The sequence below is a fragment of the Carcharhinus amblyrhynchos genome, chromosome 14 (assembly GCF_965287045.1).
Source record: "Carcharhinus amblyrhynchos chromosome 14, sCarAmb.v2.hapA, whole genome shotgun sequence".
NCBI classification, from domain to species: domain Eukaryota; kingdom Metazoa; phylum Chordata; class Chondrichthyes; order Carcharhiniformes; family Carcharhinidae; genus Carcharhinus; species Carcharhinus amblyrhynchos.
In genome coordinates this window covers 47,289,362-47,311,738 of record NC_137337.1, presented here as the reverse complement: position 1 = coordinate 47,311,738, position 22,377 = coordinate 47,289,362, and the positions used below count along the sequence as shown (strand labels likewise).

At 41.0% G+C, this 22,377-nt stretch overlaps 1 protein-coding gene across 3 annotated transcripts in view; it reads right to left on the bottom strand.

Annotated features, from left to right (window-relative positions):
• Positions 1–22,377, bottom strand: part of prorp (protein only RNase P catalytic subunit) — a 64,193-nt gene that overhangs the window by 21,739 nt on the left and 20,077 nt on the right. For all 3 annotated transcript variants that reach the window (XM_080202813.1, XM_080202811.1, XM_080202814.1), the window contains exon 4: positions 21,643–21,750. In XM_080202813.1, the coding sequence (XP_080058939.1) occupies positions 21,643–21,750 (108 nt within the window). The remainder of the gene's footprint in view (positions 1–21,642; positions 21,751–22,377) is intronic.

Genomic DNA, 22,377 nt, shown 5'->3' with positions numbered 1-22,377 from the left:
TCATTATATTTTTAAAATCCTCATGAAGAAAATATCCCTGTTAATTTTTGGTTTTCCAATTTTAAGAACTAAATACTGATAATTTTGAAATCAGAAATAAATTGCTTATCATCAAAATTGGGCATTACCTCAAAGAATGTAAACAAATCCAATTTAAAATATGATTCACTCACATTTAGTAGCATTAACACAACCTTGAGCACATTCTCCCTGTGTCTGCATGGGTTTCCTCGAGGTGCTCTGGTTTCCTCCCACAGTCCAAAGATGTGTGGGTTAGGTGCATTGGCCATGCTAAATTGCCCATAGTAGTCCTGAGGTGTGTAGGTTAGAGGGATGAGCGGGGTAAATGTGTGGGGTTGTGGGGCCAGGGCTTGGGGTGGGATTGTTGTTGGGTGCAGACTCGATGGGCCAAATGGCTTCCTTCTGCACTGTAGGGATTCTATAATGAAAATGAATCCTGGCATGACTGCACTTCTTTCAATAAATGGTCATTTCTCCTCCACTATTCCCACAAACACAGGGCGGTAGCAACAGGATAAGCATTTATAAATAATCCTGTAGAATCTGGAACAATTGTGGCTCTGGTATTTTTCTGCTAATGAAACACAAAGCCAGGCCCACATATACTTGCAATGTACAGTCACAGAGTCAGGGAAAGTTAACTGAGCAGAAAGAGAACATGACGGTTTACTTGTTTGTCCTATATTTTTCTCCCATATCCCCATTTATTCACAGCTTTTGGCTTTTTCTCATATCCACTTCATTCTAAATAAGCACATCAAAATCAATAGCAAGAGTTATTTTTCATGCAAGAATACAAGATGACAAGCATTCTATTCTATGACTGTACAATGCTCTCAGAACTTACTTTGCTAACAGTTCACAGTTCTCCCACAATTTTATTTTTCTCCAGTTGAACCTTTGATGTCATGCACTTTTCATACCAGAGAACATGTGAAATCAGTCATTCCAGAGCTAAATAAAACAGCTCAGAGATTAATCTTCACAGACAAATCCACATGACACCAGAATTGGACAATTCTGCCACCTTTCTGCTTTAAAAAGAACATATAATTTTGAGTTTGGTTTATTCACCTGTTTGGCCTAATTTCAGAGTTCGCTGATAACCGCTCTTGTAAACACCCTACTTGTTCTTCACTTTTTATCAACTGCGCCAGACATGAGGATGTGTCTAGGGCAGTGGATAGAGGAGAGCCGGTGGATGTGGTCTTTCTGGATTTTCAGAAGGCGTTTGACAAAGTACCTCACAAGGGGTTATTGCAGAAGGTCGAGGGACATGGAGTTGGGGGTAGGGTGTTAGCGTGGATAGAGTGTTGGTTGTCAAATAGGAGGCAGAGAGTGGGGGTCAACGGGTGCTATTCGGATTGGCGGATGGTGACTAGTGGAGTACCCCAGGGGTCGGTGCTGGGGCCTCAGCTTTTTACCATTTATATAGATGATCTGGAGGAGGGAACCGAGTGTAGGGTGTCGAAATTTGCTGATGACACCAAGATTGGTGGAACAGCAAATTGTGCGGAGGGTGTGGAGAGTCTGCAGAAGGATCTAGATAGGCTGGGCGAATGGGCCAGGAAATGGCAAATGGAATTTAATGTTGGCAAGTGTGAGGTGGTCCACTTTGGTAGGAATAATGGTAGGAAGGACTATTACTTACGTGGCAAAAAACTGCAGCAGGCGACGGTGCAGAGGGACCTCGGGGTCATTGTGCATGAGTCGCAAAAACCCAGCTTGCAGGTGCAGCAGGTGGTCAGGAAGGCGAATGGGATGCTGACCTTCATAGCGAGGAGGATTGAATATAAAAGTAGGGAGGTCTTGCTGCAGCTGTATAGGGCATTGGTGAGGCCGCAGCTGGAGTACTGTGTGCAGTTTTGGGCGCCGCACCTGCGCAAAGATATTTTGGCCTTGGAGGGAGTGCAGAGGAGGTTTACTAGGCTGATACCGGAGTTGAGGGGGTTGAGCTATGAGGAGAGGCTGAATAAACTAGGCTTGTACTCGTTAGAGTTTAGAAGAATGAGGGGCGATCTCATTGAGACGTATAAGATGATGAATGGGATGGATAGGATAGAGGTGGAGAGACTCTTCCCGCTCAAAAAAGACAGTAGGACTAGGGGGCACAGCCTCAAGATAAAGGGGGGGCGGTTTAGAACAGAGTTGAGGAGGAACTTCTTCACTCAAAGGGTGGTGAATCTCTGGAATTCTCTGCCCGTTGAAGTAGTGGAGACTGCCTCGCTAAATATTTTTAAGACGCGGGTTGATGGGTTTTTGATAAGAGAGGGGATTAAGGGTTATGGGGAGAGGGCGGGAAAGTGGAACTGAGCCACGACAGAACAGTCATGATCTTACTGAATGGCGGGGCAGGCTCGAAGGGCTAGATGGCGTATTCCTGCTCCTATTTCTTATGTTCTTATATTACCAAGGACAGTAGATTAAGGAATACTGGTGCAGCAACAATAATCTTTCCCTCCATGAGAACAAAATGAAGGAGATTGTCATTGACTTCAGGAAGTGTAAAGGAGAATATGCTCCTGTCTACATCAACGGGGATGAAGTAGAAAGGATCGAGAGCTTCAAGTTTTTAGGTGTCCATATCACCAACAACCTGTCTTGGTACCTCTTTGCCAACACTATCATTAAGAAAGCCACCAACGTCTCCACTTTCTCAGAAGACTAAGGAAATTTGGCATATCAGCTACGACTCTCATCGACTTTTACAGATGCATGACTGAAAGCGTTCTTTCTGGTTGTATCACAGCTTGGTATGCCTCCTGCTCTGCCCAAGGCCACAAGGAACTACAAAAGATTGTGAATGTAACCCAATCCATCACGCAAACCAGCTTCCCGTCCATCGACTCTGCCTATACTTCCCACTGCCATGCAAAGCAGTGAGTATAACTAAGGACCCCGCGCATCTCGGACATTCTCTCTTCCATCTTCCTCCATCGGGAAAAAAATCCAAAAGTCCGAGGTCACGTACCAACCGACTCTAGAACAACTTCTTCCCTGCTGCTGTCAGACTTTTGAATAGACTTACCTTGCATTAAGTTGATCTTTCTCTACACCCTAGCTATGACTGTAGCACTACATTTTGCACTCTTTCCTTTCCTCCTCTATGAAAGGTATGCTTTATCTGTATAGCATGCAAGAAACAATACTTTTCACTGTATATTAATACAAGTGACAATAATAAATCAAATCAAAGCTTAATCAAGGACCCCTCACACCCTGGACATACTCTCTTCCACCTTCTTCCTTCAGGAAAAAGATACAAAAGTGTGAAGTGACGACCAACTGACTTAAGGACAGCTTCTTCCCTGCTGCCATCAGATCTCTGAATGGACCTATCCTGCATAAAGTTGGTCTTTCTCTACACCTTACCAATGACTGTAACACTACATTCTGCACTCTCTCCTTTCCTTCTTTGTGAACAGTATATTTGTCTGTGTAGCACGCAAGAAGCAATACTTTTTTCACTGTATCCCAATATATGTCACACTAATAAATAAAAATAATCATAATACATATATAGATGACAAAGCAAAAGGTTGAGAAAAAAATGACATATTCCCTCATTTATTGAGCAGAGATAGCTGTGGATAAGAAATGGGTTTGGGCACATAGTACAAAGATTCAAGGTGACTGACTTCTGTTACTGATTGATATTTTGTTAACTATACCTGCATAATCTTGAAGAAAAGTTCAGACACCTCCATATTGAAGGAACAGAGATAAGGACAAGGAGTTCCCGGTTAGATTTCATTGATTTTGCTTGAGGGCTGAATCTTCTAACTTGCGAGTTTTAAAACTGCATTTTCTCAATTCTAGGGGCTCTACTAACAAATTTCCATATTTGCTGATATATTTGTATGCTATTTCCATTGCTTTACGCAATTTGAACATCTTCTGCAACACTGGGTAGATTCTTCTGATCTGATGAGTTTGGGGGCGCGGGGTGGGGGCACATAATTAGGTACGATGGTGACATACTAAGGTCTGAGCAGAAAGTGCAGAAGGAATAAACAATTCAGACCAGTATTCTTATTTCCCTGTTTTACGAGTGTTTCATTTTCAAAACATACAATATGAGTTCGCACCAGTATTATTATTTCCCCATTTTACTGTCATTTCCTTTTGGGAGGCCAATGTTTGATTTTTCCACCCTACTGCCTGCCTATCGAGGCCCATTAGTACCACTTAAGGGCTACATCCTACTGGTATTAACCCTGGAGCACGCAGGCCCATTGCCTTGCGGTCTGCACAGCAGCTAAAATTGTGCGGCTAACTTGTCACCTCTAGGGACAGCTTGTCCCTCAATCAGGCACTTGACATTGAACTGAAGATGCCCACTGACAGCCATCCCACCACCAACACCACCACAACACTCTATATCTCCTTTTGATTCAAATTTATCTGTGGCCACTTCCTTCGTTGGGATGGGTTGTTTTAGCAGAATGTGGGTAAAAAGAGGTTAAGAATAATTATGGAAAATCTTAAACAAACTTAAAAGCTTCCTCCTACAGGTGTGAATTGCGTTATGGACTCTGTGATGCACAAAGTCCCGGAGATTCATTCCACTCAGTTCATCCAAAAAATGGGTGGCAAAAACTCCCATATTCCCAGACATTGGGCACTTAGGATTATTTTTGGGAGGATCCCACCCTCCCACCCCAATTAGTCTATGTTCACCTTAAAACTCCAAAAAATACCGTACGTATTCCCTGATAATCATTATAAAATTGAAGTAGATAGTCCACTTGAAAAGACAGTTGGGTTTAGGAAATTTATGGTCAGATGGTATAGTGGTATTAATGAATAATTAAACATTTTTTTTCTGAACAGAAAAATGAAACAGTTTCAATAGAGACCTACCATCTCATACATTCAACACCATCCCACGCATTTAAAGTTTTACCTTCTTCTCACACACTTGGACTTTTTGACTTTGTCATTCTAGACAGAAAAAAGTTCCCACTTCATCTGTATTTCACTTGTCAGCACAACACAATGATTTAAGTATACAATTAAAGATGAGAAGCTAAAACCTTCAGCATGTTATATAAAACATAAGAACATAAGAAATAGGAGCAGGAGTAGGCCATCTAGCCCTTCGAGCCTGCCCCACCATTCAATAAGATCATGGCTGATCTGTCGTGGCTCAGTTCCACTTTCCCGCCTTCTCCCCATAACCCTTAATCCCCTTGCCTATCAAAAACCTATCTACCCGCGTCTTAAATATATTTAGTGAGGCAGCCTCCACCACTTCAACGGGCAGAGAATTCCAGAGATTCACCACCCTTTGAGTGAAGAAGTTCCAAATGTTAACTCTGTGAGGACTGTGGCACTATTTTAGTTTTCCAATCCCTACCAACTAGGATCAGTGCTATATTTGACATTCATTTTTTGCAACCACTTGAACCTCTTAGGATCCATTATGCTCACTGAGTTAAAATAAGTTATAGACAGGTAGCAGGAGACTTAAACCTTTTACACTTGATTTCTAACCACAACACAGACCAACTCTCCTATGTTTTCTATTCCTACCCATTCTAATTTAAATTTATTTGAAAAGTTACCTCAATGTTGCAGCAAATGAAAAACAGTAAGCCCATCCTACTGCTATGTCCATGTGTAATGTTCATTGATCAATATGATGTATTATTGTATGTACATTGAGTGGTCAGCAACAAAACAATTTTAATGTGGAGAAATATCCCAAGAGTTAAAGTGAGAGAGCTGGAGGAGTTTAGGGAGAAAATTCTGGAATAAGAGTCTAGGCAGCTGGAGATACAGATGGATGGGATGAAGGACAGATAATATTTGAGTAGCTCGTGCCAGAGCAAGAGAGTTTATAAAGGGATTCAATGCTGCAGCAGGAGATGGGGTGGGTCAGACCGTGGTGAAATTTTAACACAAGTTTTAAATCAGAAATCTTAGAAAACAGGAATGGCTGGGAGTAAGACTCTGCTGGATAGAATATATGCAACAGAATTTTGGATGATGGAAGATGGAATACTGCCTTAGATGGCACTGGACTAGTTCAGTCTTCATAGTAACAAAGTCATGTACGATGGTTTCAATGGAGGTCAGACTGAAGTAGGCAATGAGGTCCATGTTACAGTGGTTCAAGCAAGTAATACTTTTAATGGAGAGGATTTAGGGTCGAAAATCCAGCTTGGATTCAAACAATTTTCACACAATCCTGATGGTTTCCTATTTTAGAGAATTGATTGGGTTTACTTAAACAAGTCCAACATAAATATAAACAAAAGTAATTCTTCCTAAATACATGTTTTACATTCTTCCTCCAAAGATGTAAATCAAACAGTTAATAACAACCAGGCATAAGCTATTAAAATATTTAAAACAAAGAATTAGAATTGGGACTACTTCATTTGTTCAAAAAAATTAAGTGGAAAAAGTGCATCACTAAAAAAATCCCCCAAGCTAACTTTTGAGTCCACGCTTTCGAAAGATCCTGTGTGGGTGATAAATAAATAGAACTTCCTGAGTTACTCATCTGTGTTCCTGTGTAGGACTGTGATCAGATTAAATGTTAATTACTTGTTTTAAGACCAGACAAATGCTTCAGATGCCAGACAAACGCTACAGATGCCAGACAAATGGTGCAGATGGTGTTACGCTCTGTGAATTCATCATAATTATTCATTATGCTAAAGACCCATGAATATTTTGCACAATATTAAAATTGATGCGGCTTGTGGTTGTCAAAAGTTTTCAATGAATTCAAAAACGTAAAGAATTGATTACACAAGTAGCAAAAATCTCAACTATTGATGAATCTAATGAATTAAAAAGAAACAACAAAAAATTAAGATGAAAAGTTAAAAGTTAAGAAAATCAAAGTTAGGACTGAAAATTGTAATTTATTGTTGAGGATTTTTATGGGAGTTTAGAGTATTAAACTTGGCTGTAGGCAAAATATCAAACTAGTCTCTGGCCCTGCAAGTCCTTCTAAACTGCATTAGTGCCTCTGAATTTATATAACGAAAACACCATAGAAGGGAGCTATACCAATACAAATATGGCCCAAGCTGCAACCTTTTTCAGTGTGTGGAGGTTACAACATGTAGAAGAATGCTTATTTATCATTCATTTTCTTGTATTTTCCAGTAGGCCCTACACGCAACTTTGGAACACCTGGATAATAAAGACATTTATGTCAGATTCCTATTTATTGACTACAGCTCAGCCTTCAAAAGCATTATTCCTACAAAGTTCGTCTCCAAATTCCATGGCCTATGGCTCAGCTCCTCCCTCTGCAACTGGATCCTAGACTTCCTAGCCCACAAACTGCAATAAGTAAGAATAGGCAACAACATCTCCCCCTTGATTATCCTCAACATTGGTGCCCAGCAAGGCTGTGTCCTCAACTCCTCACTTCCTTATACAAGTTCCCCTCCAATCTGATTTTCAAGTTTGCTGATAATACCACCATAGTGGATCAGATCTCAAACAATGAAGAGACAGAGCACAGGAAAGAGATAGAGAATCTGGTGAATTAGTGCGATAACAACAATCTCTGCCTCAATGTCAGTAAGGCGAAGGAGATTGTTATCGACTGCAGTAAGCATAGTAGAGAACATGCTCCTGTCCACATCAAAGGTAATAAAACAGAAATGGTTAGGTAAGAAAGCCCACCAATGCCTCTACTTTCTCAGGAGGCTAAGGAAATTCAACATGTCTGCTACGACACTCACCAACTTTTACCTTTCAGGTTGTATCACAGCTTAGTATGGCTCCTGCTCTGACCAAGACTGCAAGAAACTACGAAGGGTCATGAACGAAGCCCAGTCCATCACGCAAACCAGCCTCCCATCCACTGATTCTGTCTACACTTCCCACTGCCTCAGAAAAACAGCCAGCATAATTAAGGACCCCACATACTTCAGACCTTCTTCTGTTGGGAGGTCCATGTACCAATCAACTCAACGACAGTTTCTTCCCTGATGCCATCAGACTTTTGAACAGACCTAACTTATATTAAATTGATCTTTCTCTACACCCTCACTATGACTGTAATACCACATTCTGCAGCCTCTCCTTTCTTTTCCTATGAATGGTATACTTCGTCTATATAATGTGCAAGAAACAATACTTTTCACTGTGTACTAATACACATGACAAAAATAAATCAAAAATTTACTGGTTAATGTTATGCTACAACATGAGACATTCCTTAATCTTTGTCTTAGTATGTTATAATTATAACCCCAAGTTTTTATTTCTAATTGGAACATCAAAATTGTTAGACAATATGCAACAGTGATCCTAGGAACTATGAACTTCAGATTATATTCATTGACAAGGCAGTTTCTGACTATCTTTGTAGCACTTTTCAATTGCAGTTTAAATTGAGATATAAAATTAGCTAGATTTAACATCCAAAAGATCATTCATTTAAAAACAATGGCACTGGACAAGAAATTATACTGGCAAATCACAAGGAAAACTGCATTTGGAGAAATATAGGCACTATTATTCAGTAAGGTGAGGTTTTGGAACAGTGGTGGTGAGGGAGGTGATGCGAGAAGAGAGGAGTTATGGTCAGGAAACCCAGAAATGACATGAAGTTTTAAATAATTTTTTTTTAAGGAACAGGTTCCCTGCCCTGGAAGCCAGTCTGACTGACAGCAGAGAGGTTTTTCAGAAAAGATCGCAGCCAAAGATCTGGTAAGGTCTGTAGTCGTTGAGCGTAAAGGTGATGGGGCAGAGTGTGGGGCAGGGAGACCGGTCAGAGAAGATCGTGGAGGTGTGGCTAAGAAAGGATTACAGATTATCTTACTGGGCCAGGAGGAAACACTCCTGCTAGTCTAAATGCAGTACTGTAAAGACACTTAACCGATGGACCCAGCCACTCTCGCTTAGTTTTATCTGCTGACATCAAGAAACCAGGTCAATATGGATTAAAGATAGAAACGCTGTAAAAAATAGAAGTATGCAGCCTCCTTGAACAATTCCAAAAACTGATTGGCTTCCTCAGCATGGAATGGTCAACCATCTTCCTCCTCTTAAAACTAGAGGTGGGTGGTTTCAGGCACGTTGGATTCTTGTTTCAACTTTTTAACATTTTAATCTCCCACATGCTTGAGGCCTAAAACTGCCCTCCTAATTCCTGATGCAAATACATCATTTTAAAACTACTTTTGTAGGTGGAGGAATTATTTTGAAGGCCAAATTTGAAAAAAAGTCAAAAGGAAAGTAAAAGAATACAGACACATGCAGAAAAGGAAATTACTTATCTAAAAATAGGTAATTCCCTTACAGGATGTGTGTGGTTAAATATGATCTGTAAAGTCAGCATGTTTCCTTCCCAAAAGATTGAAAGTACTTAGTAATTTATAACTGATAACACAAATGGTACTGACCCACACTGCAATGATGGAACAATTTAAAACGTTAATAACATCCTTATAATCTTACATAAACTAGAAGCAAGTTTCTTACAGAGAACTGCATTGCACTGTTATTGCATTGTTTTCTATTAACCAAATACAATCTATACTAACTGTTTAGAATACTGCGACCAAAAATCTGTTTGGCAAATTTGAGGTAAAGATTTTTGTGTCCACTAGAATACCATACAAGTAGCATGGTTCCTGACCATTCAAATGCTCTTGACTGTTACTTAAGAGTCACATATACACACAGGTACAGGGCACTATAGGAACACAATTTGTACATGGCAACATATACAAGATCTAGGGCAGGGGTTGAAAGCCTGCAAAAATCAGGCACTGAGGCAGGTACGTGCTACAAATCACCCCATCAGTAGGCACATAGATCCCTGGCTCCATTCCCCCTAGAGTCCATTGCATGCAGGCAGCTGGGGAGCTGAAAGGCTCGTTAAGATTCTAATGAGGCCAACACTTAAAAGGAGGCCAACTGTGTTTTTCTAGGATACTGCAGAGCCAGTTAAGGTGCCTGGAAGTGAGATGCAGCTCAGCGCTTCAGGCAGGCGGTTCAGATATGCCTAGTGGTCATCCCAGCCTGCTTAGGTGTTCCCCCATACAGCTAGCTCCCTCCTAGAGGGGCTTCCCCCAAACACACCTGCTCTGCCAAGAGATGGTCTGACTATAAAATTTATTTTTTAATTTCTTAAAAAATTGGACAGCACGTGCCTCCATTTTGAAGCACCCTTTCCCTTATTCACCCAATCTAAACAACTCCTTTCAAGCTGGTTGCCTTCTGATTGACTCTCCAGCTTAGAAACCTGTCCAATATCCTTAATTTGATGCAATTCCATCTCTATACCTATTAAGGTTGTGACCCAATGAAAATCAGGGCCAGCGACTGCTTTCCCTTGGGAGTGGTTTTGGAACTCAGAAACAATTCCAATCTCAGTCTCCTAGCTTTGGAAGAAAAATCCTGCCTCTGGAGTGACAAAAGAGAAAAGAGTTGGGAAACCTTTTTTTAACCAAGGAAGGAGGCTTTATAAGTAGTTTTATAGACCCACTTCATGGCTTTAATATAGAAAATGTCCCAAGACACATCACAGAGGTGTAATCAAATGTTGAGCAGTAGGAGATAATAGGAGGTAGGACTATAATGTTGGCCAAGTAGGTTGTTTATAGGAGGGTCTTAAAAGCAGAAGGAGACAGAGAGGTGAAGGGCTTTAAAGAAAGAATTTCAGAGCTGAAGGCCTAAATGGCAGAAGACACAACTGCATCTGTTGGGTAAAGGGAGTGAGGGAAGCAGTGTTTTCAGAGAATTATTGGGCTGGAAGAGGTTACAGCTGAAGGGACAACTGGGGACACAAAGGTGGTATGAACATGAGGATGAGAATTTTAAGTTGGAATTGTTGGGAAAGTGAAGTGGTAGGTGAACAGGACTAGATGCAATTAGAATACAGACAGCAAAGTTTGAGTGAGATTAATTTTATGCAGGGCGGGGTTTAGAGAGGAGGCAGTGGCAAAGAATGAGAGAATTGGTAGGAAAAAAATGGAATACTGAAGCCTGATTATGACTAAGAAAGGGGATTTTGGCATTAGATAGGCTGAGTTAGGACAAAGACTAGTGATGCTACTATGATGTAAATAGGCAGTCTTTATTACAGACAGTATGAGGATGAAAGCTCAGTTCAGTGCCTACAAATGGTGATGTTCTAAACAGTTAGTTTCAACCTGAGATAATGACCATGAAGAGCATGGTCAAATTTAGTCGTGAGGGCACAGAATTTAACAGAGGTTGAAGGCAATGTTCCTTGTCTTTCAAGTGAAGGAAATTTTGGGACTGGAGCAATCTGACAGTGAAGAGGCACGGAGGGGGTTAATGCAAGTTGGAGAGAGAGATGGCTGGATGTTATACAGTGTACATGCCATGTCCCTGAATGATGTACTGAAGAGTAGCATATGGATGAGGAAGAAAAGGGGGCCATAGAGTGATCTTTGGTGAATCTCAGACGTAACATATCACAGCAGAGAAATCATTATTGAAGATATTCTATTTATAATAATTAAATAATAAAAAGGCTAATAGAAATGTTGACTTATATCTCACGGGGGCTAGAATGTCAAGGGGTGGAAGTTATATACAAAGAGTGGTAGAAGTTTGGAACTCTCTTCACAAAGCACAAATAATTTTAAATCCGAAATTGATAAGATTCTTGTGAACCAAAGCTATCAAGGGATGTGGGGCAAAGGAAAGCATGTGGAGTTAGATTGAGGATCAGCCCTGATCTTAATGAATGGCAGAACAGTTTCAAGGGGCTAATAGTCCACTCCTGTTACTGTTATGCTTCTATTATATAAAGGTCTGGTTAGACCCCATTTAGACCTGAAGGGGTTGTAGCACAGGTTCATCAGAATTATATTGGGGCTGAAGGAGTTAAAGTATGAGGATAAGTTGATAGACTATGCTTGCATTCCCTCAAGCATAGAAGATTAAGGGATAATCTAATTGAGGTGTTTAAGAGTGATTACATTCTATAATTTATCTCTAGCTATCCTGGTGGGAGACTCCAGAATAAGTGGGTATAACAACAAAGTTAGAGTTAGGTCATTCAAGGTGATGAGGATAAAATTGAAACTTCTTACGCAGTCCCTTGGGATTGAGAATTACTTGTTTCCACTCAGTTTCCGAGTTGACTGATAAGTTCAATGTGTGATCAGCAGACTCTGCCACAAGCTGGTCAGGTCAATGAGTTGCTTCAAAGTTTTGAGCTTTTCCAACAGCTCAACTTCACCTGTGTGTGTTCCCCATAAAATTTCTTGATGTGTTTGGTGCCTTTCTTGAAAGAACCTTCTCCATTTTGTTTTGTTACAAGCCAGAAGCTTCCATGAGTTGGCTGGGATATTTGATCTCTTCAGAAATGCTTTGAGGACATCCCTTAAGCATTTTTACTGTCCTCCTGAGTCTCCTGTCACTACACAGTTCAGAGTAGAGCTGTTGTTTCAAGAATCTGTTGTCAGGCATACGAATGACAAGTCCTGCTCACCAGAGCTTGTTTTGAGTGATCTGTGCCCCAGTACTGGGCATGTGGCTTGTGGAGGATGCTGTTGTTGGAGCACCTTTCTTGCCACTGGATTTAGATAAGCTTGCAAAGGCACTACTGGTAGTACTTCACCAGTGCATTGAAGTGCATGCTGTAGGTGGTCCAAGTTACCAAAGCACATGGAAGCCTGGAGGGTTTACTGCTTTCAACTTTAAGATTCTGGTACTCAAATACACTTTTTACCAGTTGGCCAAAGACTGAACTGGCACATTAGCACAATTAAGAGTGTTGGCATCTATGTCTACTTTTACCGAGAGGAGGCTCCCAAGATATGAAAATGGTCCATATTTTCCATACTGGAATTCAATGGCCAAAGTAATTGGAGTCATTTTGGTTTTGGATTGAACATGGCAGAAGCGGAACAATTTTCTGTCTGTTTTGTAAATTCTCTCCATTCTTATGGGTAGTTTGCTTCAGGTGAGGTGCACTAGAATATTGCACACACTAAGTACATAGATAATAAAGAGGATTAGAAAAGAAAGTACAAAGACAGTAGGAAATAAGTCAAAAAACAATTAGGAGATCAAAAAGGAACTACAAAATTAAGTTATTAAGGAATATAGCAAGAGATAATAAACTATTTTACAGTCATATAAATAATAAAAGATCAGGATAGAGAATGCATAAAAGAAAATCATAGGTAATGACAGCAAATTGATAGAAATAGTAAACAATTACATTGGGTTGAATTTTAAATATGAAAAAAATGTCAGGGGGTGTGGGGGGGCAATACTCCCAAAAAAGTTCTAAGTGCTGCATTAGTGGGAAAACTGGTATAAATCACAATTGTTTTTTCAGTGGGAGCTCAGGCTTCAATTTCCCACACTCTGTGCAATGCAGAGGTCACAATCATGAATATCATTAAAAGCTTGAGGTGGGGGAGGGCCTATTCACGCCAGAGTCTGATAGTTCTGGGTCTCTGCACATGTGTAGTGGCCCCAAACTTTGCCGGCTAGCTCAATTGCTGACCAGCCTGGGATCCCCACAGTGTTGCCCCCCACCCCACCAATAACCCCAGCCCGATTGCAGCCCCCATGAGCATTCCCGGGCCAGCACAAACTCCCTGTCCCCTCAGAGGTACCCCGATCTCTAGTGCCCACTCCCAACCCAGCTGTGACGATTCCACCCACCCCCTACGGGAGGTAGACCCCCCCCCCAATCGCTGGCCTCCTTCCAGCCCCAATCGATCCCAATGCAGAGTGGCAGTGGGACCCCCCAACCCCACCTATCGCCCTCTAGGCCCCATCAGGCCCTGCCGCCCCCTGGCATTACCCCATGGTGGGCAGTGCCACGATGCCCCTGGGCATGGACACCCCACCACCTGACTCTTGGGGGAGGGGCGCCCCAACTGCCCCACCCCTCACTTCAGCTGGATCCGGCCGCTAGTTCCCCGAGCTAGTCTGAACCCCACCGGAGTGAAATTGTACTGGCAGGTGGGAGATGCCAGCAGGCCCAGAGACTTCAGTCCCAAGCCTGATAATCACATTTAAATAAGATTAAAAATAGATTAAAATAACTTACCCGCTGTTCTCACTGGTTTCCAGCATGCCCCACTTGCACCGGATATCCAGCGCTGGTCAAGTAGCCTTACAATGTTCCTTTTGAGCCAGAAACACAAATGTCTTCCCATCCCCATCCACCTATCCCAGCACTCAGGGTCAGGGTGCAGACACTGAGACTGGTTCTCTTTCCACCCAGGGCCAGGCATCAGACCCTGCCAGGTGTGGAGGTCAGCAATTATCACCATCACCTGTAAATCTACTTGTGACACTAATATATAAACTTTAAATTTAAACCTCCTCACCAGGATCTAGAAATGAACCTACCACTCTCCTGGATCAGATCCACCCACCCCCAGTTGAAAAGGAAGAGAAAGGAGAGCAGCTGATTCACAGCCACAAAAAAAAATGAAATTTGTGGTTTTGTTTAAGTCAATTCCAGTATTGCGATTGGGTGGAAACCTGACTGGAGATACAAATGTGAACAAGCATTTGTAGACAGCCAAAGGTATTAAAAAGCACTCAAAGCTATTTAATATTGCAACACATCACGTTAAATTGATTGTGCAGTAACACTTTGCTTAAACAAAAGTTATTTCAATTGTAAGCAAACATTAATTTACTAAGAATACAAGCAAGCTTATATTATCAAATTTGTGTTTCATTGGATTTTTTAAACCGTGATTTTTAATTCCTGATAAAACAGTGAATCATCCTGGTGCTTTCCGTCTATTATATATCTATTTATTATATACTATAAATGGGTGGAGTGTTACCAAGGAGACATATTTGAAATGACTCATCATTCAAACGTACAAGATAAATTCAGTAGTGTTTGTGACGCATTTTAATGATGTTGTTGGGGCACCTGATCAGAAAAAAGTAATGTACATTGAAATTAGTCATGCACAATCCCATTTACAGAACATGACCATGTACATTCCTGTACATGTGCGGCTACCAGTGAGTTTAGGTTGCTGAATGAAAGTACTTTGATGATTTATTTTTAGAAAAGGAAGTTAGATCCAATCAAATGAACATCAATAACGGGTAAAATAATGGCAACTATTCCAAATGCTAAACCAGGGGAGTAATTTAACAATCAAAATGGAATGCCAATGGAGAGGGTAAGTGAGCATCGGTCCTACAAATCTGCTCAGGATATTTGGGAACTATGCTGATGGAAGCCATCCAAACAAACAGAAACCGTGGGTAAATGACATATGTATTTGGGACTTTATATTAACTAGTTTAAATTAAAAAAAATGAGGTTGGAGGAAGGGGTTGACTCAAATCCTGATTTGCTAGGCCATTTCAGTGGCAGTCTGTGCTGTCGGACACAAATGTAACCGTATGTAGGCCAGAAAGGTAAAGATGGCAGAAAATTCCTTCCCTAAAGGAAACGAGTGAACCAGATAGGTTTTTACAATAATCAATGGTAGTTGTCATGGCCACTATTACAGACACTGGCTTTATGTTCCAGGTTTCTTAATTGAATTTAAATTCCACCAGCTGCAGTGGAGGAGGTGGTCGTATTATCACTAGACTATTAATCCAGAAATTCAGCTAATGTTCTGGGGTCCTGTGTTCAAATCCCACCATGGCAGATGGTGGAATTTGAATTCAACAACAAAAAATATCTGGAATTAAGAATTTACTGATGACCATTAAACCATTGTCGATTGTCAGAAAAACCCATCTGATTCACTAACGTCCTTTAGGAAAGGAAATCTGCCATCATTACTTGGTCTGGCGTACATGTGACTGCAAAGCCACACAATGTCACTGACACTCAACTGCCCTCTGCAATGGCCTAGCAAACCATTCAGTTCAAGGGGTGGGCAATAAAGAAGTCAGGAACACCAATGTCCCACGAATTAATATATAAAAAAAATCCATGCCTGCAGAGCATCAGTGGGCCTCTGGACTGCTAGTCCAGTAACACTACCACTATGCCACACTCTCTTCAAACAGAAAGAATAACTTGCTAGATAGATAATAGAGGCAAAAATAAGACATGTTTTAAACACAATTGGTTTTATATTTGGAGCAGTTAGGATTGAAATATAATGAGCCAGTCATTTGACTTACAATGGCTTGGATTCTCCATCCTCATTTTCAGTGGGCAGGAAAGATGGTGGAGGTAGAGAATCCAGTGGAAGTCTCCAAACAGCTTTCATACTGGAGAAATTCCCGTTCCCATTGTTCCTGCCCTCTGCCAATAATGTAATGCAGTTCCCACGCTGAAAGGATGGGAACTCCATTACCATAGATTACCATATAATTACCAGGCTTCCCCACTGTATCATACCCCCACATTCGGATTGTCTCCCTTGCTGATTATGACATCAAGTTGGCAAGGCTTACAACAGGGAGGGACCAACGGGGACTCAGCGAAGAGAACCCACCAAGGGTGGATGGCTAAGTACAGCACATGGGGGAAGAGGGATATGCCCAGACAGTACCTTGGTACTGTTCACTCGCACTGCCCTGGGGCAGAGTCCGCGGCGAGGGCTATGTATACTCGGAGGTAAATATTTTAGTGAGATTGGGGCACCCTTATCTTTTGAAGGCTGAAGTTGCTGGCTGTGCCAACTCATTCAGAGCTCATCCTGCCAATCATGGGACCCACAACTTGGATTTTTAAAAACTAAGTTTTTAAAATACGGCAGGAAAAACCAGGAGTGCAGCCAGTGGACTGCACACTGCCTTTCCCGCCTGAGCTGACATTAAAAAATGAAAAAATACCAATCAATTTGTTTTTATGATATTTTGAGAAACTGGGGTGGGTAATGAGAATTACCCAAGATCTAATTACTGCCTGACAATTTTTAAAGGAAAAACTTAAAGGAAAGATTTCTAACAGCTTTATAACTTTAGGATGCCCCAAAATGCTTTCCAGCACTTTTGCAGTTTGTCGTGATTGTAATGTAAGAAACGTGGTGGCTAACTTGCACCCTGTAAACTCTCAAAAGCTGCAATATGATTATAGGGATGATAACTTTTAAAGATATGCACTTCCCAGAGACTGACGCAAAGAATTGCACAAAATTTCACATTTTAAGGCTTTTACAGTAAGAAACTAAAATCAATACCAAGTTAATGTTTTTAATAGGCACCTAATACATTAAACTACAGATAAGGTACCAACTTAACTCAACCAAAAATCCCACGCCATGTTTATATTGCCGCACTCACTGCAAAAATATAGGGCGGAATAAAGTACAACCCACCTAAGTGGCTTTTGAGGTGGGAAGGGTTCCTGCAGAAGGTCAGGGGACATGGAGTTGGGGGTAGGGTGTTAGCGTGGATAGAGGATTGGTTGTCAAATAGGAGGCAGAGAGTGGGGGTCAATGGGTGCTATTCGGATTGGCGGTTGGTGACTAGTGGGGTGCCCCAGGGGTCGGTGCTGGGGCCTCAGCTATTTACCATTTATATAGATGATCTGGAGGAGGGAACCGAGTGTAGGGTGTCGAAATTTGCCGAAGACACCAAGATTGGGGGAAAGGCAAATTGTGCGGAGGGTGTGGAGAGTCTGCAGAAGGATCTAGATAGGCTGGGCGAATGGGCCAGGAAATGGCAAATGGAATTTAATGTTGGCAAGTGTGAGGTGGTCCACTTTGGTAGGAAGAATGGTAGGAAGGACTATTACTTACGTGGCGAAAAACTGCAGCAGGCGACGGTGCAGAGGGACCTCGGGGTCCTTGTGCATGAGTCGCAAAAACCCAGCTTGCAGGTGCAGCAGGTGGTCAGGAAGGCGAATGGGATGCTGGCCTTCATAGCAAGGGGGATTGAATATAAAAGTAGGGAGGTCTTGCTGCAGCTGTATAGGGCATTGGTGAGGCCGCAGCTGGAGTACTGTGTGCAGTTTTGGGCGCCGCACCTGCGCAAGGATATTTTGGCCCTGGAGGGAGTGCAGAGGAGGTTTACTAGGCTGATACCGGAGTTGAGGGGATTGAGCTATGAGGAGAGGCTGAATAAACTAGGCTTGTACTCGTTAGAGTTTAGAAGAATGAGGGGAGATCTCATTGAGACGTATAAGATGATGAATGGGATGGATAGGATAGAAGTGGAGAGACCCTTCCCGCTCAAAAAAGACAGTAGGACTAGGGGGCACAGCCTCAAGATAAAGGGGAGGCGGTTTAGAACGGAGTTGAGGAGGAACTTCTTCACTCAAAGGGTGGTGAATCTCTGGAATTCTCTGCCCGTTGAAGTGGTGGAGGCTGCCTCGCTAAATATCTTTAAGAAGCGGGTTGATGGGTTCTTGATAAGAGAGGGGATTAAAGGTTATGGGGAGAGGGCGGGAAAGTGGAACTGAGCCACGACAGATCAGCCATGATCTTATTGAATGGCGGGGCAGGCTCGAAGGGCTAGATGGCCTACTCCTGCTCCTATTTCTTATTTCTTATGTTCTGATAGTTGGAAATGACAGCTAGATTAAGCAGCTGGCAAGAAGGCAGCGAGACAGCGAACCCACATCCATGTGGCAGGAAGCCAACTGAGATAGTTAAGATGGCTATTATAAATAATTTGCCTGCTGATGAACAGGATTAAAAACACCTTTGATGATTAAGCGAGCGATAACTAGGGATCATGGTGAAAGCTGGCAATGTTGAAGCAGAGACTTGCATGGTCAGCCATTTCACAGCCATTTTCCACAGGATGATGAAATGAGTTTTCAATGGAACAGTCTGAGGGGCATAGTTCAGAGCGTGGGCCTGTAGCCAGTGGCATTTTTGTCAACTTAACTGAATGCAACATGACTTTTTTGATATTGGAACCTGCATAAAATAGCACAAAAATGATCTAAGAGCAGCAGAGCTTGGAATTATAAAATAAGGCATCTATTATTTAATAATGAGTAATTCACAGCAGTGATATGGAACAAGATTAATGCTGTTCGAACAGTATAATTAAGTCTTTAGTTTTAAATGGAAATAATAATGTTGAACACATGAGCTGAGCGAGGCACCTCAGGAATCCAAAGGCAGCATTATCAATGAGATCAACAAAAAGATCTGTCCCCACCACATAATCAGATGGGCCCATGCGTCACTTTCCCTAATTGGCTGGCAACATGTGATTGTGGTCACCCAGCTCTTTCCTGCCCTTTTGAGAATCCTGTTAACTTCTGGGACTGCTGGCAGAAGCCCTGGCTTATGGACTAAATTCAGCCTGTAGTTTTGTATTGAAACTCTCGGCTTTAACAGAATTTTTTCTCCTTGTACACCAGGGTGAATCTCCCAGTGTCTTTTTAAACCAAGTTACTTCACTCAACCTTTGTACATAAATAAATGGACTTGCAGTAGCAAGGCATCCTCTGGCAACTCCTTGGTCTTCAATTCTCTATTCTAGAAGTGTGAAGTAATCCATTTTTGTAGAAAGAACATGGAAAAGCAATAAAAATAAGGGATACAGTTCTAAAGGAGATATGGTAGCAGAGGGAACTTGGTTACATGTGCATAAGTCACTGAAGGTGATTGAGGGTGTGGTTAATAAAGCACACAGTACCCTAGGCTTTATTAATAGGGGCATCGAGCAAAAATGAAAGGAGTTATATTAAACTTGTATAAAAAACTGCTGTGACTAAACTAATAGTCTTGCATCCAGTACTGGACTCCACACTTCAGGAAAGATGTGAATGTGGTCGTATAAACGAGATTCATGAAAATGATTCCAGGGATGAGAAACTCAGATTATATAGATAGATTGGACAAGTTGGAACTGAAGAGACATTTCCGAGGAAATCTGATAGAAATATTCAAAATCATGAGGGATATGGACAGAGTTGATGGGGGGGAATTTTTTTTTCCCCACTGGTGTTTGAATACAAGGAGGAAGTAGTGAAATAGCATTAGGTGCATTGCTTACAGTTCAAACATGATGGATTGAATAGCCTCCTTCCGTGCTGTAACAAATCTGTGATTCCTTGATCGCTAGCATCCTCTTGATAGTTAGCCCAAAACAGTCCATTTCTTCTGCCTGGCGTATCAACATCTGTTGTAGGTCTCTCCATCTAATTGACCCTGAGCATCTGAGAATTGATACGAGTAAAGCCCATTGCCTCCTACTTTACATCATGGTGTTAAAACCTGCATCTTATTTTCACTGAGTTTTGATTTGAGTTTCTATCTCCATAACAAGCACATCACACTACTCTATTTTACCTCAAATTAAGGGAGACAGTTTAAAACAAAACCATCTTATAAAGTTCAGTGTTCCTAACACCACGATCAAAAAATCATGCTCAAGTGTTGGAGTGGGTCGTGGACCCACAACTTTCTGACTCAAGAGATGAGAGTGCTACTAACTGAGCCACAACGGACAACATTTTGCATTACACACACTGTATATTATTTGAAAAAGGTATTTAGCTATTCTACTTCAAATGTACTGTGCTTCTGGTAGGAAGCTAATTTTTGATCTTAAGTGTGTTGTTAAATAGGGACTAAATGGGGAGGCCAGATAGGACAAGAAAAAAATCCAAGAGTTTCTCTCAGGTAGCCTTTGTTGTTTCCTGCATAATTTCTTAATGAACACTATGTCATGAAAAATAAGAACAGCAGAAGGTCATTCAGCCTGCTGAATCTGCTCCTTCATTAAATAAGATCACGACTGGTCTCATCGTGACATCAACTCCACTTTCTTGCCTGCTCCCTGAAACCTTCACTTCTTTCTGGATCAAAAATTTGCCTAATTGATAAGGACATGACTAGTAGAAATCAATAGGAAAATGGAGATTAATCATTAAATGGTAGTTGCAAGAAATATAAATACTCAACATGTAGAAGTAAACAGAATCTGACATAAAAAGAATGATTATATTGTTAATGTCCTAACTATGTTAGGGGTTGTGGGTTTTAAACAAAAGATCTGGTTTGCATACAGATTCAAAATAACAAAAATTGATTTATTATAGGAGCTGTTACCTCTCTAGAGTGTAAACAAAACTAAAGCAGGTGTTTATGAAATACCCTTACATAACAATATTGAAGTATTTATGGTAATTATCCAGAATTCAGCACTTTTTGCAAGGGCCTCTGGATAGCAGTTCAGAGAAATAAGACTAATGACCAATTTTCATTTTGCTAATCTAAAACAACAAAGGCCATTGTCCTTAACTGAAGACAATGTGGGTGTAGAGAATCGAACCTGTAACCTTCAAACATGGTGTGTTCAAATCCCACCAAGGTTTTCTCCCACCTTCCTATCACAGTAACATCCTCCAGCCCTACAACTCTCCAAAAGCTCTGTAATTCTGACTTGTGCAACTAGATTTCCTTCCTCTTTCTACTGGCAGTATACAATTATTGTTTATATCAAAAACACAATGAGAAATAAGTGAAACAGGGCAAAATGAAATACATCTTACATCTTAATGTGGCCTACAAATTTGCACATTTTCTGAAACCACCTCAAAATTATGAAAGGTTATAGCTTTATGTGTTGTAGCATTTGTCATGTAAAATTTCAAATCACTATACACAGTTTGTGTTCCACTTATTTGGATTGGCATTTTTCATTTTGTACAATTCTGTGACATTGATAATTCCTCAAAAAAATCAATGGTGTAAAAACATTAAGGAATTTTTTGAGCCATCTTAACAGAATACTCACAATTCTGGACTGACTACCCTTAGTTGCGATGTTAGCAACATTCAATCCATCAATTACAACATCAAAAGGCGGACGGTTTTTCACAAAGGTTTGGAAATGTTGCAGTTCCTAAAAATAATGAAAATAGTCAACCATTTTGTTAACCTACTATAAATATTTGAATATAAAATGATAATCTCTTTGACACTTCATTTTTTTTTTGAAGATATTGACTTTTTGATGATCTACAATTCCCTAGGAACCAGACATTCTTGCCCAATTGTACAATACTTGCCTTTGAACCTGAGCAGAAATGTCAGGTGTTTATTACATACATCAGTCCTCTCAACAATGTGATTTTTCTCCTTCATTAACATGGCCACTCTTCCTCTTCTCTGATGAAATTGTCCCTCCTAAAAGTATTATAACCCAATGGTTCAGATTTTGTGATTAGCTGCAAACAAAATGTTATTCAGTGTTCACTACGCTTCTACTGTGGACCAGCGGGCTTTTGCATTCAACTGAATGCGTGGTTGAAAGGTGATTTGGAAAGGAGAGCAACATGGCACATTAAAAACTGTTTTTGGGAAAGATGGGACATTACAGGCCAGGAAGGTTGCACCTCAGCAGACCTATGCTTGAGGTAGTTTGTGAGTTCTATTGAAAGAGTTTAAATTAACTTGGCAGGGGGATAAGAGCCAGGATATAACATTAGAAAGGAAAAACAAGATGCGCAAAAGAGAGATAGAGATAAAG